The following is a 19,914-nucleotide window of genomic DNA, read 5'->3' as shown; positions in this document are numbered from 1 at the left end:
TCATACACGTTTTTTTTTTAGGAATTTCGCGCCAAAATGTAAAACACTTGATAACCCGACCCAAGTATACATTTTCTCTCTAGTCTCTATTAAGTGTTAATTCTATTGTATTTATTTGTAAATTAGATCTATAATGTGTTATTATTAACGTGTTTTTTTTAGTTTATTCGTGTTCTGCAGTAAATATTATAAATGTAAGTATTGTATTTTTAAACTGAATAACCCTTGTGTTGTAGTTACATTTTTACAGTACAGTATATTTTTTAGCAATTAAGTTTCCGTATAAGCAGATTTAAGTGTGGTAACTATTAATTAAGATTTCTCAAATCTTAATTTTTATTCTCCTAGTGACTGCTCAAGTTACTTAGATACTGTAGTATATACATATATATATATATATATAAACTAAGCAATAAATGTGGGCCAAATGGTAAACAATAGAACAGAACACAGTGAAAATTACAATAATTATTATTATTTAAAACCACCCAAAATACTATGTCAGTTGCACTCTCCTGTAAACTCCAATCTGATACGCGGTGTATATTTTGCGCACATTTCTTTTTAACTTAAAATAGTTGGTGTGCTAATAATATTTTAATTTTGTGTGTTGACTTTTGTGTATACCTTTCTTTATGATTAATGAAAAACGATACCTAATCCAACATCATAAACAGTTTAAAGGTTCCATTCTGATAATAATCACTGGGTACATTACTAAGTTTTTCACTGTGAGATGTAGTTCCTATTTTCCTTAGATTTGCACCCAGATTGAGTCATTGACTCAACTCGGATTATAATAAAATAAAGTCCCTAACTCGAATACAAATGACTTAGAAGTTACTAATTTATTATAATCTTAGATCTAGGTTACGTCCGACTAAGTGTGTGAAGTATCTAAACGAGTTTAGGAGTTACTGGCTTACAAGGTGAATCTACTTAGGGTTAGTGCCATGTTAGGATGGACAGAATAGACCAAACCTTTTTGTTTATTGGGCGTATACCATAAAAGGACAATATACGACAATACAAATCTGTTGATGATAAAATTTAATATCAAAAATTGTTAATGTATATAAACATATATACATGTATATATTCACTGTGGAACTGTGAATATATTAAATTATATATATATATAATTTAATATATTATATAAAGTATGGAAAGTAGGTAACTCAACATTTTGAATGAGGTTTTGGGTAATATATCACTTGTTTAAAAAATGAGGTAGCTAAACTATATATTTTGGCTCAAAAGGTCACAGTTCCACTACTAGCTGTATGGTTATTCTCGTTGGTAGCTTTCAGTCTTTAGTGCAAATTGGCTACAATTACCCAATGTTTAGTTAACTAGCCTTTGTTTTGTCTTCTAGTAAATACTTATGAAAAAGCAAAGGAGTAATATGTTTTTGAATTTTACAATGTATACAGAGTTATTCATTAAGGATATGCCATACATTTTCTTTTTAATAATTTGCAATTTTGTAGTTTGTTTTTTTTGGAAACGCTTAAGTTTATGTTATTTAACAATCGTAGAAAATATTCAAATTTTTTTTTTTCAATTTTTGTTCAGAACTTATCAACTTTTCAAACTTAACGGTAACATATATAATATACTGTCGGTATTAATAAACTTTTTTAAATAAGAATAAAATGCTGAAAACTTTGATTAGTCGATAACTAGTGTTGGACAATTACTTTTAAAGTTACTTAAGTTATAAATGTAGGACGGGAGAGGTAGTGCAGTTGAGTAACACCCACAGATAAAACTAATGCTAGACTCCATCCTTCTTCCTGTCCTAAATTTTAAACAAAAAAAGTAATTATCCTTAATTAGTCATCAACCAGTCAACATTTTTAATTTTAAAAAACAATTAAATTTATACATTACCATTTAAGTTTCAAAAGTTGATAGAGCTCTAGAAAATACTGACGTACGTAAATAATTACTTTAACATATTGTAAGAAAATAAACTAATGTTTCTCCAAAAACGACAAAATTGTCAATATTTTTAGAAAAAAAGAGTGTCTTATCACTGTATCATGTTGTTGATATTATATTGTTTTTTACTTATTTTAAAAGTAAAAATACATTTTTTATCAAAGCTTATTTTCCTATAAAATAGTCTATTGAATATTTGTCTTATACACGGGTTTTAAATGCAAAACAAGTATATTTTTAACTACAGACTAGATAAAACTAATTTTATCTAATCTGTGTTTTTAACTTCTTTCCAAAGGTAAAGTTGTGAATTAAATGAATTAATTCTATATGACTAAAAATATATAGAATTTATTAAAATATAATCAGTTTTAATGATCAACAATATTGTATTTTTATTTTAAAATACAAAAACAATAATTTATGTTGTATTTGATTTCCAAATTTCCTAACAATTAACGCAAACAAAGAATTTATGTACGATCACTTATTTATATGAAGGGCTGTGAGGAAAAACGATCATAATCACTTGCCAATTTTTTTTCATTAGATTTATTTTTACAATATTATTTTATGTGCGTTATCTATTTTATACTAAATGTCAGTCTTTTTTTAGTTTTGAAACTTTAAAACTGCAATACTGAAAACTTCGGGTATATTGACTATGCTCTTTTTTCTCTCAGCCCTTCATATTATGTTATCTACATTATTACATAATATTATTGCTAATAAAAGAGTCATACATTAGTTATTCATTCTATACCTTATAACTGTATGTCTTCGGTCTTGTGATATTTTATTAGATATTACATAATGGTTGTGGGTTTAAATAAACTATTTGCTAGTGAATTCTGCTAATGCTAAGCAATAATAATCACAATTTGTGTGTCCAATATTATGTTTAAAATTATAGTAAATATGTATATTCTATGAAAATTATAAGTTTTATGCTTAACTAACACACAAAAAAAAATATACTTATTTTTTAAACTAAATATCATATTGAAATTAATAAATATATAACCTTAAAAGTTATCTTAAATTTTCAAGTAAATTGTTAGTAAATTAATTAATAATTTTTTTTTTGAATTAACAGTTATAAATGCTTATTTAGTATACATATGGTTAAAAAAACATATTAAAGCTAAAGTTAAATATGTAACACTATAATTATTGTTTTTTAACCCATTATTTGGTAATTTTGTGTTTACATAAACCCTGTACTATGTAATTAGATGTAAGCTCATAATAAAAATATTAATTTTGACGACATCTTAATTAAATTTTTTTAAACACAATTTTATATAGAGTTTATAATATATAAACTATACAACAAATATATTTTTATTTGTATAACTGTTACAGTTTTTGAAAGTCAAGCACTATTTATACCAGACTGTGGATTGTGGCCATATATTATTAATTAAACAATACAAATAAACATTTTATTACACATCAACAACTCTAAATAAAATATTGGAAACAGTAAAATGTATAAAATTAAATAATTAAACTTGATAATATGATTTGAATTATAATACAATGTAGATTTTTCAAAATAATGTGGTTTAGGTACTAAACAATAATAGGTGCTTATTATTGTATATCTCTATAAACATTTTTTTTTTTTTGTAAGAAGTTAAAAAAAATTACGAAATAAAAATGTAAAATTATTTGTTAAAGAGTTATAATAAAAAATTTAGTTACATTAAGTTTGTTCACTATAGAAAATGAGCTTTTGAATATGAAAAAAAAACTGCCATTATTGGTTATATATTTTATACTTAATTATTTATAAACATTTAAGACAAATAATATATCCTTTACTTGCCAGTACTCCTCGACACTTAACGTGAGTTAAGTATTTTATGATCCATTCAAGCTTTGGTACATTTTGTTCAAGATCTGGCTGTCTTCTAAATATTTTGACCAAACTAGATTGTGGTAAAATTTCTGTAAAATTAAGGAAATGTAAGTAAAAAAATCAATCAATCTTAATAAAATATTATTTAGTAGTATACCATGCGAGTCACTATGTGTAAGTAGTTGTACATCTCTTTCTTTAGTAAATTCTTGTAAAGAAGCCGGGACCACACAGCATGAGTTAAGATTAATTTGTACGATTGTTGGCTTAATCTGAAATTATTATAATTTATATTTTATTTAAATATAATCAGCTTTTAAGATTATCACACAATAGCTTACTATTGAGTTGTTGTACAATGAAACAAACAAATTTGTATCTACATCGCTCACACCAATGCGTGTGATTTTTTGTTTGTTGACATAACTTTCTAGCACAGCCCATAAAGTCAATACATCGGCCAGTAATGTATCTTTCCCATGATTAAATGCTAATATTACTGAATCAACAACTTCGTCGTTTAATTCTTGAAAAACTGAAGAATACACAAACAAGATTAAAAAGTATACAATAAATGATAATATATATAACCTGTTCGCCAATAGACCATGTCGCGATCCGACGAAAAATTGGCCGTTTTTCGCATCCCTGCGCAGCACCCAGTTGTGACTATCATTCCCCCCCGGAGACTGCCCTGTCTGCCAACATGTCCTCGAAGGCTGCTTAGTCTTCAGTCTACATGCGCAAACCCGGCATGCTCTCTCAGCGGACAGGGTATAGTATAGTGTTAATTTAGGATGGCTTACGATTTTTCAAAGAATCTTCTAAAACTTGTACCTCATTTGTAGTTAAAAATATCTTTACACTTGTTCTGAGAGCTACATTTTCTTCTTCGATGTTGTTATTATAACACTCATCGCACTTTAAATGGATGGACTTTTCGTTTATTGTAAATGGCAATGGACATTTCGCCAAACAAGTATTCAAACATTCTATTATCTAAAGTCGTATTCAATTTGAGTTACTATAATGGTTATATCGTGGAATGTATCATTAATCAATCTTTCTTACCTCTTCAGTAGAGTTTTGACCAGCTTTTTGTACCAAATCATTGGTGTTTAACACATTTCCAGTATGAATATACATTTTAGAAATGGATTTTGGGATGCTGTAAGACATTTTTATTATGAAACTCACTAAATTACGGTATGAAGCTAACGGCAATAAATCGTAAAATAGATTTGCAAAAGTTAGATAAAAATTGTAATTTATATTCTAGTGAAGGTGGGCCATTTATTAGGGCCATTAACTATTTAAATAATGTAATGTAATTCTTATCTGTCCGATATTTTATGTTATCAATTGCAAGGTCATGTCATGAGTATCCAATAAGGTAATCACATGGTTTGCTACTATATATTATAATGTATTCTAAACAAACGTGGTGAAGGGAAACGTGATTACTGATTACCTAATACCTTTGTGTAATTAATATTGTTTTTTCGAAAGCTGGATTAATATTTTGATACCTATACTTGGTTGATTGTGGTAAAGTAGAGCCTGTGGGTCTTGATTAATTTTTTCCTATTAAATTGCGTTAAGTTTTTTTCACAAAGAACATTAAACATTTACAACAATGCAAGTAGACTATGTACAGTTTGCGTATGCAGCAACAGTAGCCGCAGGAGGCATCTTTGGCTATGTCAAAGCAGGTAAGATACCTATTGTATAATTGATCGCATCACGCCATTATACATCTTGTAATTTACAAATGATTACAGCGAGTATTCCAAGTTTGTCTGCTGGATTAGTTTTTGGATCCTTATTGGGTTTCGGAGCATATCAGTTATCTAAAAATCCAAATAATCTTGCACTTTCTTTGGGAACTAGTGCTGTTCTAGGAGGTATAATGGGAGTAAGATACTTGAATAGTGGAAAAATAATGCCGGCCGGCTTATTGGCAGCTATTAGGTAAGAATACATGGTTAATACTTAATATCATATTAAAGATATCACTTAAACTACGTATTTAAAAAAAAAAAAATTGATTTTATTCTTATTATTAAAAAGGTCAGGTCTTATAGATTAGATAAGTTTTCAGTGACTCATTAATTATTATATGTATACATATATAATATAAGATCTATTAGTTTAAAATAATTTTATTATAATTTTTATTAGGTAAGAATCTAAAGTTTTTAATTTTATATTATAGATTATCTATTATATTTCTATCATATTTACTATGCTTACTATGCTCGGTTATTTATGGTATAACCTTAAACTGTTTCTCATACATTGAAACAATTTTTTGTTCAACTGTTATGTATTACAACTGTAATCGAAAATTCTACTTTTGATGGTGATAACCTAATTGTCATTTCAATGTATAGAAGTATATTCTTTATTACTATCTGTTTATTTTAGTCATTATCATCGTGTAAGCTTAACAGGTCTTGAAGGTCAAGCGCTGCCATCATGAGATGATGGTTTTTGGACAAATTTGTTTTCCAGGGCGGGTTGTCAGTCCGTCAATGGAGAAGGAGATCGCGGCTTCTTTTTACCAGATGATTTCTCGCCTGGGTTCATCATAATTAATGATTATTTTGAAATAATAGTAAATTAATAATTAGACATCAACTATTATTGTTAGGTTATTTTGATGTATAAAATCAAACAAATCATTAGAATAAATATTTTCCCTATTTTATTAATCTAACAACTACATCTAATGTTTAATTTAGGTATTTAATATTTGTGTGTACCGTTTTCAATCGTCACAACATGCATCCTTTTTGATGTAATACAAGCTTAGACGAGCGCAGACTTTAATTTTTGGTCAAACCTATAAAACATGGGTTCCTCTGTACACACTTCTATAAATAATATTTACTTGCTAAATAATAACATGATGTTAAAAAAAAAGAATTAAAAAGGCTTAGATTTTGGGTTGACTTTAATTACCTGATTAAAACCTATTGATGTGATGATTATATTTTCTTTTAATGTCAGCTAGCCATTAACCAATAAGTGTATGTATTTGAATATAGTGTTTATTATATTTATCTTCTATCCATATGGATGCACTTAAATATAAATAACAGTTAAGTTGCTAAAAATTGGTAATAATATATGATTAGGAAGCAGGAAATAGTTCTAATGATTAGCTAACAAACGTCAAATATATTGGTAATAATATAAATAATTAGATAATGTGGCCTTACACTATCATTTCGATTTTAGTGGTACAATTCTGAGTAGACTGCCTTAAACGCATTCAAACGCATTATAAATATTCATATTTTATTTAAAACTTATTTAATTAAAAAAATATATCTAGTTTATTATTTATGTACTTCATTATTTAAAATGTATTATTATTGTAGTTTGGCCATGGTGATCCGACTGGGTGCTAGACAAGTCATTGTATGGTCGTCAAAAAACGAATAAGTAATCCTGGGGAAACAAGTCATGATCAGCAAACGTCACCAGCAAATATAGTCATTACAGAAGTAGATCCACCTCCTCAAAGACTAATAGACAGTAAAACTGAAGTCCGGAGTGATATTACTTCATAGTTCTTTCAACGGTTTTCATGATTCCTTTACCCCAGGATTTTTTAATAAATCTAAATTTATATTTTAATATAAAATTGTATTAATTTTTATTATTAAAACTAGTTCTAATTCTAGTTTAATTGAATAATTATGGTGGAAGGTATTTTATTTAATTTTTTACACTTTTGATTATAAAATCTGACTGAATAAGAAAACTAACTCGTTTGTGTATTTTTATTTAAATATATATAATATATACATTCCTGATACTTAATAGTTAATCTAAACAACATCTTAATCATTAAAATTAAAATATAGGTATTCTTATAGTTGTTATATAAAACAAATATAATTTTGAATCACATTTTTCAGTTTCAAAATCTTTTTTAGTTTTTTTTTTCTTTTCTAGTGTTTATTCTAGAATTTAAACAAACACTATGAATTAAAAAAGATTTTGAAACTCGACTATGCACTTATCACAATACAATATACTTAAATCAAATTTACAAATACTGATTGTTGTTTCACAATTTTTCTCTAATAAATAATATATATATATATATATATATATATATATATATATATGAAACACGTGTTAAAGTAAATTGTTTGACAAATGCATCAGTACTTGTACAACAAAACTGTGTTTTAAGTTGTTTTATTTATTTATTTATTAAAGAGTAACAATGTATAAATAATAATAATCAGTTAATCTCACAGAGATTATTTATGTTGTATTATTCATATGGTGAATAAAATAAACGAGCTGTTCAGCCGTTAAGCGCATATTGTGCATTGTTGCAAATGTATTTGACTGCAGCGCAACAGTTTTCCTGGATGTATTGATTCGAACAGTATCCTAAGCCGTATTTAGTTAGGTAATCATAACATGATACGGCTCCCCACTTGTCCATTGCTCCAGCCTTGTCGACGCATTCATCAGCTAGAAATAATAGTTGTCCGTAAATAGGTTTCACTCATAAAGTTTATAAATGATTTGTTGTTATTGAGCTGTATTAGTTAAATGAATGACATTGTTTTAGTATGCAACAAATTAATTGATAAATGTTTACATGCGATCTTGTTGTTAGTGAGAACTTAATGATGTTACTTTATATTAGGTGTATACCGGTTATTGTATTATTATTATGTTGCTGTTATTTGATCTGAATACCTATATTGGTTATTATACTTATTGTATAGTATTTGTAACGGGATAATATTGTGTTATATTTCTTTCCTGATGGCAGTTTGTTTTACAGATAGGAGTGAAGTGATTTCATGAACCTCGAGTACCGAGCGAATGATGAGGAAGTGATCATTTAAAACTGTTGTGAAACTTACCATTTGGGTTATTGGGTAATAGAAGTTGATGATTGACAGTTTTCAACTCTTGCGGCCCCAAATGATAGTATTTGTTTTTAAGCAGTAAAGCTAAGGGGTCTTCGTTCTTGTTCTTATTACTGTACTGTTGTTGTGGCAAAAGCGAAAGTTGAGTGTCATATGTTTCAGTCGTTGTAGTTAGTGTTTGATAGGAGTTTGGTGTGTATTTATGGTTGTACGAGTAGTTGTTAACAAGGGGGGTACGAGTAGTCTTTTGTGTAGTCTTCCAAAAGTCATTCCATACGGACCTAGAACGCCGCCAAATTTAATGATTTTCAAAAGCTTTACAATCGCTTTCGCAACATATTACTAGGTATCAATTTTTTGGTTAATTACTACACAATGTGACACGCTACACTAAACTAAATCTAAATGTATAATATTTACAATCGTGTGTTGAATGCATTTCTGTAAGCTGATTCGCACATTCTTAAAGGTAATAAATAATTTAAAAAAAATAGAGCTAGCGAGTTTCAGATATTCTAAAATATTACTATATAGATTGAGCAGTGTCATCTATATTGTTAATATTTATCCCCTCCTCCTTCTACTGTTATTATCTGGTCATGGCCTCTGATTGACTTCAGTTTAAATATGACAACGGCTTGACTTTAATATAATGTACAATAGCCACCTAATACACAGTGCTTACAATGATATAGTTTCAGAATTAAATGTGCTAATGTTATTTTAATCGTTGCGCAAAGGTACCAACAGTGACGTGTCCAAGCATTTTTTATAATTAAGAGATGTATTATATAATTGAAGTGATCGAAGTTCCAAAAATCAAATTTGTAGTAAAATAAAAAAACTGCTTAGTTGAGATATGGTTGATGATTTACTGGTTCGCTTTTAAACTACAAATAAAAGTTAGACGAACTCAGATAAGAGTGCGCTATATATTAGGGATTGTTTTTAGATCATTTTGCATGAAAAAACGAATTTTGAATCACATAGATGGATTGCCCGGGAACGCATCCGTTATTCATTTAACGATTATGAATTATGTTGAAATCTTAATTTAATTGATTTCCTGATAAAAATTCGTTAGACATAATAACTAATTGACTTTTTGATTAAAAAATAGAATTTATTTGCCGGGATATATCCCCCCCCCCACCCCAACTACCTCATCTAAGCACGCTACTAGACACTAATTTAGGCACGCGACGTTTTGTAATTTTTCTGCATAAAAACGCCAGTCTTGAACTTACCTTTGAGTTGTAATATTAGGAGACAAATATTGAGGCCAGTTCTGCGTCGCATCTCCCTCGTGAACTTCTCCCGTTCTGCGAAGATACGATGGAGTGTTTTGGGAGAAATCTGGGATAATATTTTCGTGTTCAGTTATACATTTGCCGTTCGTACAATGCTGATAAATCGTAAAAAAAAAAAAAACAACAATTTATTGTATATTTGCGATGATATAACGAAATAGTTTTGTCTATATCGTACTTGTCCGTCTCCGCAAGGGGAACCTTCTGCCGCTGGTCTATATGCTACGCAGTAGCCCGATCCAGCGTCGAAGCAGAACAGCTGAGCACATACCCGATCATCTTTCTGTAACATAAATTAATATTTAGACTTTAGAGGTAAACCTAAATATAATTATCATAATGTAATATCATATAATTATCTCTTTTAAAAAAATATCCATTATTAAGTATATAATTTTTAGCTTCGAGATGGAGCTAATACATCATTAACCACTAGACCGATGTCTCTATGTAGTGAAATTATAGTTCGATAATTGTACCTGAAATATACTTAGGGGATTCGATACCGACTATTTTTAATGAGTTTTGTATAGGCAATGTTTAAGAAAAAAGTGGTTTTAATAAATTTCGACCGTGTCAATTAATTTAACGGTTAATTTGTATAAGCTTCATGGTATTATTTTTTATTTAAATCATTTTGTCTATGAGTAAAAGCTATTTAAGTTAATGTAATAGTACATTTTTGTCCATCGCACAGGCCGAACCAGTGATCCGATTAGTAATCTGAAAACAAATTTGAATTCTTTATGAAGTTTACTTGGGATCCTACTAGGTACTTTTTTGATATCTTTTTCTTACTATGAATAAAAAACGTTTGAACATTTTATAAAATTTTAAATTTTTAAATCAAATTTGTAAAAGGTTAAATTCAAAATTGAAAAAAGTGCCTTGTAGGATCTCAAGTAAACTTGATGACAAATTCAAATCTGTTTTCAAATTACTTATCGGATTACTGGTTCGGCCTGTACGATGGACAAAAAATGATTTGTTTTGACTGAAAAAAACGGCCGGTATCGAATCCCCTTAATAAGGTTAAAAAGCATAAAAGATTAACTCTTCCCCTTTAAACTCGAGGAAAACACTAAAAAGTTTGAATTTTTCACTTAAAACTACGTTAGGTACGCCATATTTTTTTATAAACAGTCTAATTAGTTTCAAACTTGTGTGGGGTATTTTTTGAATATGGTATATTGTCGACATAACAATGAAAATCAAGATAATATTGTTAGCTCTTTCCCCTAAAAGGAGTAGAAACTTTTTATAATAATTGAGTTTACCATGTTCAATTATAATATATATATATATATATGTTGAAGCCCCGTAACCTCTCCGACTCGGCACCGTGCCGGCTTTTTTTAATCGAAGTGCATGATGAAACAATTATAATTTTTATTCATACGGTTGCCAAACAAAAGTTTATTATTAAGAAATGTTGCACTTTTCGCAGACTGGACACTTACGAAGCAAGCACTGGTCCCTCGGTCTTTTCTGCATTGGGCGTCTAACGTCAACAGTTTTCCGGGCAACATCCTGGGTAAAGACTCGTCTTCGTGCGGCGAGTTGAACAAACAAGTAGCCGTGTCACCGCTGCAATTGAAAAACAGTAAGTATATCAGGAAAATTGAATGTAATGCGCGCGCGTGTAAGTGGAATAAAAACAAACTTTAAGAAATGATGAAACGACGAAACGCTGCACGGCGACCACCTAAATCCTTTTTCAGTGTGCCTCAAGTCACTCATTATGTAACCGTCTTCCCAGCGGCATTTCTCAGCGCCAGGCCCTCCCAAGTAAGTAGGCGGCGGCGAACCGTCGTGCACAGCGCCTAATCTGAAGTAGTATTGTCGTTAATTACACTTAAGGCAACCCGCTATTACCTATATTAGTATTAATTATTATGTATACGGTGTCCGTGACTTACAAATGACCGACTTCGTGTGCGGCCACAATGATACCAGAAAAGCCGCCTGTGTCCTCTATGATGGCGACGCTGTTGACTTTTTCAAGACGTTTGTTCACAACACACGCTCCACCCACATACGCAAACCCTAAGAGCACACGATTACAAAATCAGCAAATGCCACAGTAAAATCATTTTTATTTTACCCAACAAAATAGAGTTTACAAGCTTGGTTAAAACTTACAACCCATTAGACCGATCGTGTTATATTGTTATACCGTGTATACAAATTGTATTATTATGCACAAAACCGTTTATTATTTACCTTGTGCAGCACCGTGTGTTAATATTGGTAGAAGCGTATAATTATTATTAGTTTGAAAGTCATTACAGTGTATGATAAATACATACAAATACATCATTTTATTTAACAAAAGGATTTACATTTGAGCTTAAATTCTACTAGAAACACCACACCATTATACAGAATAAGCATTTTAAGCGTTTTATTTTTAATCTGGTATTTTCCGAAGCAAATCACAAGACTTTCGCTGGTGTGTTGTATTGTAGTGGTATAAGCTGTATGTGTGTGTTTTTGTGTGTCCGATGCGTTTGTGTATGCTGCGGTGGATTTCTGTTGTGAAATGCTTTGAAATTTTTCATTTACAAGTTAGCGTTTTCGCATAAATTTGCATGATTTTTCTTTAGTTACAAAAAGTGTAAAAGAAGATATACGGTGTCCTTAATTACATATTATGATATCCAGGTGGTAATCCGAATTTCAGTGCCGTACAGAGCGAACCAAGTTTGTTTGTACCTTATGATTTGCAAAAATTACAAATTTTAGTGCTATATAATATTTTGGCGGAAGTATTTGACGTTGGGGCCATAAAAAAATTACAAGTGCACTGTATTATATTTTGGATTCTCAGGGACATACCTGCGGTACCCCTGTTGCATGTATCGTGTGGGTATTGTCTCCTGCACATGTCTAATCTGAAAATTAAACATTTAGATTTGCTTTAATCCGCTCGGAATGGATGTTTGCTCCTAGGTTCGCCATTGTGTATCGATCCTCAAGAACGTGGGTATTCATGTCGTAACGCATTACAATTATCAACCACATTACACATAATGTTAATTAATATGATCTACTACGTCTACTACTAAACACGTTATAGAAGCCTTGGTTATTACACCACAAAAATAGTAATACACTTGATACAAATGAACCGTTGCACCAAGAAGGTTGTTTAGTAATGTTTTTGAAGGGTTTGAAAATTTGTATGTACAAATTTTCCCGAATCACTCAAAGCGTTTTCCCCTTTTATTTTTTATTTACCACATACCAGCCGTTCCTTTTGTGCAACGGCCTCCTTTTCGACGTCTGCACATGTCGTACCTAAATGCATTTGATGTCGGTTATAACGACCCGTACGTATATATAAACATAGAACATAACCGTACGGTCTCAGTACATGAAATGAATTCATCAATAAATTCCAAAAATTTGACATTTTTTTTTTTTAAGACATGATATCCGTTATGGTGTTTGGGAAATGTTTACTCACTTGGTAACGGCAACGGCAATGTCGTACACTGGCAGTCTTCGCTCTTTGAATAGATACTTTCCCATGTCGGTTAGAGCGGCTGCCGAGTCAATAGCATCCCTGCCGACTCTGTTTCGTTCTAAATATGGCGTAGCGTCCCGCGCCTAAAATATTAGATGGATATTTTCACGTACGGTTCCATTTATATTTTTCAGATTAACATGGAAAAGGAAAAAGTTTACAAGTTCATGGTGACGGCCAACCGACCGTATAGTGCCAACGATGTATTTTCGAGTCTTCAACGGCAGAACATTGGCAAGTCTGCCGTAGACAAAGCTCTGGATCAATTAGTGAAAGACAACAAGGTATTTGTGAAATTATACGGCAAGCAAAAGGTTTATTGCGTGATGCAACCGGACGTCACGCTGGACGACCAAAAGGAAATGGATAAGATTGACGAGGAAATATTGAAAACTAACGAGGCTTTGCGGGACGTCGAACAAAAATACAAGATATCCGAAATAGAAGTGAAAACCTTGGGGAGTACTTACAGCACCAAAGAGGCGGAGGGCATGGTGGCCGAGCTGGAAAAATCCGTGTCCGATCTTAAACGCAAGCTGGAAGAACTATCCAAAAACAACGTGAAGATGTCGGAGAAAGATAAAGAACGAGTGAAAAGCGATTACGAAAAAATTACCAAGGAATACAGAAAAAGGAAACGCATATGCGTGGACATATTGGACTCGATTTTAGAGAATTGCCCGAAAACAAAGAAAGCTCTTTTCGAAGAAATCGGAATAGAAACAGACGAATCTGTCGGTATGCCTAGCTTGTAATTAATTATTTTACTCTTAACTTGTGTTCGTGTATTAAGCTATAGCTATGTTTACCCTTGAAATTATAATTCCGGCGATGCTTATACGAATTTTCGGCCCTTTGAGCAGTCTGTACCTGAGGTCCACGCCGTTCCAGAAGGATACAAAGTATCTTTTAATCTGTACGTTGTCTCCTCCGTGCAACCTTAATTTTTTGTTAACAAGTTGTATAATATGTTGATTATTAGTGTTATAATTCGTTTAAATGTTTAATTATCAATAAAATATTAAAATCGACAAACCTATAACCGTCGTAATCAACGATAACCATGATTTCCGGATAAATGGCGTAAGGGGCTTCTCTTTTGGTGATTGACCTTTTCCGTCTGCTCCTGGGCAATGAGTCTGGCTCCATTAATGCTGCGAAATGCGTCGTAAATTAAATTAACGGTATCCGGTTTAAAAGTTACGGTTATCACGAGCATCCCTACCGTAATCTCCGGAACTGGTGTCTGCTTCCGGATTTCTTCGGTACACGACGTGCTTGTGGTGAGCAACAAGTTTTTGGGGCTTGAGGGGAAATCCATATTTGGACACCACGTCTTCGCCGTTACTGATCTCTTTGTCCAAAAACATTTCGTCGTCTGGAGTAGACTGGACGTGCCTTCTGTACACTGAAGGGATTGGCTTAACTACCAAATGATCACCTATGGTTCCTTCCTGCAAACAAAGTAAACATGATTTTAAAAGTCTCGTTTATTTGTGTTTTTCAGACAAATGACCGTTTCCCTTGGCAGTTATGTTAATATAACAAGGGAGACAATCGAAATGAACGTCTCGTTTATTACACACGAGCATTACCTTGAATTAATTGAAGACTATTTGTCAAACGTAATCGGACTTCTGCTTTTTTTTCTAAATATGCAAATCATAATTAATACGAATACCTCCTATGTATACTCGACCGTTTATCGTCGCAACCTAACCATTACTTTTTTGTATTACGTTAAAAAAAAAACTGGAAGATTTCCAAAACTATCAAGTATAAAGTTGATGTATCGGTTAGTGCGGTCAGATCAATTTGGTATTTTTATAGAACATTTATTAGGCACGCCCCTATTCCTAAATGGCTTCATATCTAAATTTTGATAACTAATTTCTTATTCTTGTGCTGGTTTATACTGTACTAGTTTAGACTTTACTGGTTTCGAGTTTCAACTGTACTAGTGTTTTTAATAATGGTTTCCAATTAAAGAGTTTATGTACCCTTAAAATGAAGTGATGAAGAAAAACGTTCCATACAAAACTAGTGACAAGTATTGTGTGTTTCAGAGTTTAAATTTCTCGGTAAAATATAATTTATGTACAAACGCCTATCCTGCCCTTTTTTTCATTATGATTCCATTTGAAATCGGCAAGCCCGAAAACCGGTTGCGCACCGTATCATTTTTATTCTTTGTGATCAATTATTGTCTGACAACGAAAAATCGTGTTTCGTTTCAAACGCGCATGTATGACAACTTGATGTCCATAAACACAATATGAATATATCGTTCAGTTCCAAGAAAATCAATCTAGAAGCCTATCCCTATTTACGTCTTATGAGAACATCGAACCTTGTTATGTCCCCTGATGTGTTATGTACGCCATAGTTGGGTTAAACAAGTCAAGTCGTTTTGAATTTGTCTCAGTTTATTAAATGGAACCGTGCTTACTATTTGTTTTATAGTATTGTGAATATTTACAGTAGATCTTCGCTATATCTACTAAAATACATCTAACTGCAATGCATATTTTAACGATATTCGTGTAAGACTTAGATTTTACACGTTTATATTATATACCTAATATATAATATATTAGTTATACTAGGTTAATAAATAATATTGAAATACAGAAATGAAGTACTGTTTGATTGAAAAAAAAAACACATAATATTACTTAATATTATGCAAAATTTATATGTAGGTCTAATAATAATGTATGGTTTATTTTAACGATGGTTAACTTGATAACGTAGTCTGTAGGTAACAGATGTCAAGACTCAGTTTTACATCACCATAGCTCTAGGACCTTCTACTTTTATCAGAATTATGAGGAAAAAGCTAATACGACGTTTTAGAATTAATTATAATAATTATCAATGTTATAAAAAATGGAAAATAGTATTTTCTCTTAGTTAACGTGACCTATTCACTAGTATAGTATTAATTTTATCATTACAAATTACGGTTTCTCTAAAATGGAGAAACTGAAATTTTTTGTAGAATAGATTATTGTTAACGTTCGTTTCTAGTTCAGAAGTTATAATTAACCAAATACTAACATAATGGGAACATTTTGAGAAATTTAAAATCAGAGTATTTCGAAATGTGATAGTTGTTAATTTAGACACATTTTAAGCATTAGGGTAATGCGTTTTCATTGTCAATTGGCCCTCCAGTAAATATGGAAATCGACCTTCTGTATCGTAGTTTGTAAACGGTAGGTAGGTGTATTATTTTCAAACGCTAAACATAATAACATGGTAGACGAAAATAATAAAATTATAATAAACAAATTTGGCTCTGACAAAGATGTAAGTTGGATGTAGATGTATCTATTCGATTAAAATAACATTATAATGTTGTCATTGGGGAGGGCGAATAAATCGTAAAATACACAGAATAGTTTAAACCGCCAATAGGTGCTTAAACGTGCCTATATTTTGTTTAAGTAGATAATTTAAATGTAATATATTCGAAAATCGCAACTAGCTTGTGTTTAGTATGTCACACGAGTAGGTATTTTATTATCTTGAATGATTCGGTTAAGTACATTTTTATTATTGTCTAAAGGTGGTAAAAAAAATTAAAAAATCAACAAACGAGTTTTTTTTAGGTAAACATAGTTTTTTTTATGAAAAACGCTTTGAAAATGTAGTAATTTTTTCAGGATATTTAATATTTTGACAAATCTATATCTTTTTCTATCACTAATATGTATAATTCTATTGTAGAGTTTCGAGGTCGAAACGGGTTACTGAACATAAATATCCAACCGGTATGTTCCTATATCGATTGGCCTAATAAAAGGTTTGATTTATTTGTTTTGTTTATATTATTAAGTAGGTACCATGTGTTTTGCCATTATGAATGGTTCAACAGGAACAGATAATTGTCGTCCCCGTTTATTTTTAATTTATCACTCGGAGTAGTACTTGGCAAGTATCATGCAAATGTAATTATCACCAATGTTTTTGATTTATAGTTTGTGCTGTTGCCTTCTTATAACTGCAAGATCAAGTTTTATCGAAACTGCCTATGCGGTAGGTGTAAATATTATATAGTGTCTACGAATCATAGTTATGTACAAGTATGTGGAAATGTAATATGGTTTTTATAAAAAATAATATTTGAAATACTTAATGAAATCCATACCGCTATTTTTACACTATTAATTATACCTATAGGCACTTGTGTAATTTGGTATAGCGTCGGTAGATTTGATTAATGTTCTATGGATGGTCACTGTAATTACCATCAAATACATTTCAATAGAAAATTTACATGTCGTTAATTCGTGTTTCTTTTCAATATTGTTTATTTATTGCCCATTAGCCCTATTAAAACAAAATATATTCAACTATACACCTATTAATAGCGTTTATGTTGACATCATAAACGAAACGGAGACTTCTTCTTAAAACTGTGGGCCAATTATTTGTACACTTCAAGCGAAATACTTGTATAAATAATTCATCAATGTAAATGCATTGCAATGGTAGTGTATTTAGTTATAATGAGTGCGTGTGTTATTTTAGATACGTCACCGTGGGTAATAAACCGGAGTACACGCGCGAATACGTTTCTATAATTATAATAATAACAAGCGCATCTCCATGTAAGGAACACAATCATTCGTTTCATAGCGTATCTTTGAACACAATTGAAATCTATGCGCCCAACTGCATTCGGATGTATATCTTATCGGGACTTGTGTCTCGAATACAAAGCTTAAAAAAAGTTCATTCGTTATATCATTGATTAAAAATAATAATATTTATAATCAATGGTTATGTATACATATGTAAAATTCACTTCAAAAACTAACAGATAACATTGTCTTGAATTTGAAGAAATTGTCAACGATAGAAAATTAATATCAATCATGGCTATCGAATTGAGTGTTGATCGGGGTAATTGCCACAGCCCTTATGATATAATATAGCTTCTATAAAAGGTATAATAGTGAGTGAATGTTGCTGTAGACATATTTTGCCATAAGGCTTAGAACGTTTTCTCTGTCATCTGATCACTGTGATAACGTACAATTATGATATAACAATTCATTAGCATTTTCTGATATTTTTCTTAGCTGTTTTTTATTGCGTATTTAGTCGAGACTCAAAACTAAAAAATTACCCAGATGTGCATTTTTCAACAAAAAAATGTAAAACTTAACCACAGTGGACTGAAACTGTGTTTTTTTTAATTAGGAGCTCGTTTTATTTTTTTTAGGAAACACATACCCAGTACAAAAAACGTTTTATACTTATTCAACTGTACACTACTTAGTGACCTTACGAGTTACGTGGATATTTGTTGTCATATAGGTACCATGGAAAAAATATAACGATATCTTCAGAAACTGGTACATTATGTTCGTCGAAACCATTAGAAAATAACGACACTATAAAAGATATAGCTAAATTCTGTGAAGTTATTGGTCATGTGAGGTTATTATGAACTTAGTGACCAGAACGTCGTTTTCCCATTAAATATTCTTTGTCGATTAAGATGCGCATTTTAATCTCTACAAACAGCCAGCAAAATTGTTTATTCATTTTAAGTATATAAATATTAATTTTGTAGAATTTATCTACATACATTACACCATAAAATGATATTTTATCTGCATGTAAATAGAAATGATGTAAATGTCCCTGGATAGTTAACGCTAGATAATTATTAACGACTTGTAGTTTACAGCCGGTGACAGATATATTTGATGCTACCATGTTTAAGATAAGAAATCTGGCTGTTCACCTCAAATGACAAATAATTGAAAAAAGTGGTTATGTATACTTTTGTAATCATATATAACTATGGTATTAGATTTTTAGAATTAAGAATATTTAAACATTATACTGCGGGCTTTGATACTAAAAGATATACAATTTTTATTTCAAGAAATATTGCAGGAGGTAAATTCTCTGATGGTTCCGATATAATATTTTCTTATTTCTTGAAAAACAAGTATAGAGATTTATTATAGATTGTAGAGCAAGTATCACTTTTCAATTCATGACAAAATAAAATGTGTAAACCAATGTTTTTAGTTTGTGGTAAAACTATGATGTAATTGGTACTTTCAGGGTATTAAGATTACTTTAGCTTCTTAATAATAATTGTATTCATCATCAACTGCATAGAACTTTTAGTTTTTCTACAAGATCTTCTACTAATAAAAATATTTTGATTCATTCGTGTTAATAATAATATTATAACTCGGTAACATAGCAAATACCGAATGCTTGAAAAATGTACTTTCGAAGCCGCGTTAATAATTATGTGTGTGTACTCTGTTATTTCACAGCAAGCAATAACGTCTTGGCGGTATTCCGCTGGCCACGACTCAGGGCACT

The 19,914-nt window shown here is 30.7% G+C and overlaps 4 protein-coding genes across 8 annotated transcripts in view; 2 read left to right on the top strand and 2 right to left on the bottom strand.

Annotated features, from left to right (window-relative positions):
• Positions 1–67: 67 nt before the first annotated feature.
• Positions 68–14,584, top strand: LOC126845899 (homologous-pairing protein 2 homolog). The gene is made up of 3 exons (XM_050584913.1): positions 68–194; positions 11,473–11,628; positions 13,689–14,584. The coding sequence occupies exon 3, from the start codon at positions 13,695–13,697 to the stop codon at positions 14,307–14,309; it is 615 nt and encodes a 204-aa protein (XP_050440870.1). The 5' UTR covers positions 68–194; positions 11,473–11,628; positions 13,689–13,694; the 3' UTR covers positions 14,310–14,584.
• LOC126845895 (glutamate--cysteine ligase regulatory subunit) lies at positions 3,559–5,151 on the bottom strand. The gene is made up of 5 exons (XM_050584900.1): positions 4,880–5,151; positions 4,615–4,807; positions 4,150–4,343; positions 3,966–4,080; positions 3,559–3,897 (listed from the first exon to the last, which is right to left on the bottom strand). The coding sequence occupies exons 1-5, from the start codon at positions 4,985–4,987 to the stop codon at positions 3,737–3,739; spliced, it is 771 nt and encodes a 256-aa protein (XP_050440857.1). The 5' UTR covers positions 4,988–5,151; the 3' UTR covers positions 3,559–3,736.
• On the top strand, positions 5,230–7,584 carry LOC126845907 (transmembrane protein 14C). Its single transcript, XM_050584928.1, has 3 exons — positions 5,230–5,520; positions 5,590–5,779; positions 7,195–7,584. The coding sequence occupies exons 1-3, from the start codon at positions 5,445–5,447 to the stop codon at positions 7,256–7,258; spliced, it is 330 nt and encodes a 109-aa protein (XP_050440885.1). The 5' UTR covers positions 5,230–5,444; the 3' UTR covers positions 7,259–7,584.
• LOC126845866 (venom metalloproteinase 3) overlaps positions 8,012–19,914 on the bottom strand; it is a 190,614-nt gene continuing 178,711 nt past the window's right edge. For 3 of the 5 annotated variants that reach the window (XM_050584865.1, XM_050584871.1, XM_050584859.1), the window contains exons 6-17: positions 14,780–15,008; positions 14,591–14,708; positions 14,364–14,493; positions 13,495–13,637; positions 12,864–12,919; positions 11,945–12,071; positions 11,689–11,853; positions 11,486–11,612; positions 10,204–10,308; positions 9,963–10,120; positions 8,710–8,996; positions 8,012–8,308 (exon numbers count right to left, since the gene is read on the bottom strand). In XM_050584865.1, coding sequence (XP_050440822.1) covers positions 8,136–8,308; positions 8,710–8,996; positions 9,963–10,120; positions 10,204–10,308; positions 11,486–11,612; positions 11,689–11,853; positions 11,945–12,071; positions 12,864–12,919; positions 13,495–13,637; positions 14,364–14,493; positions 14,591–14,708; positions 14,780–15,008 — 1,818 coding nt within the window. In that variant the 3' untranslated portion in view covers positions 8,012–8,135. Of the gene's footprint in view, positions 8,309–8,709; positions 8,997–9,962; positions 10,121–10,203; positions 10,309–11,485; positions 11,613–11,688; positions 11,854–11,944; positions 12,072–12,863; positions 12,920–13,272; positions 13,326–13,494; positions 13,638–14,363; positions 14,494–14,590; positions 14,709–14,779; positions 15,009–19,914 lie in introns of all 5 variants that reach the window. The other 2 variants (XM_050584877.1, XM_050584885.1) reach the window with 2 other exon arrangements.

The sequence above is a fragment of the Adelges cooleyi genome, unplaced genomic scaffold, assembly GCF_023614345.1.
Source record: "Adelges cooleyi isolate 19-005CV unplaced genomic scaffold, UGA_ACOO_1.1 ACOO_flye_CR_arks_rails_tigmint_CR_PRNA_108, whole genome shotgun sequence".
In the NCBI taxonomy this organism is placed as follows: domain Eukaryota; kingdom Metazoa; phylum Arthropoda; class Insecta; order Hemiptera; family Adelgidae; genus Adelges; species Adelges cooleyi.
This window is presented reverse-complemented; position numbering and strand designations above follow the sequence as displayed.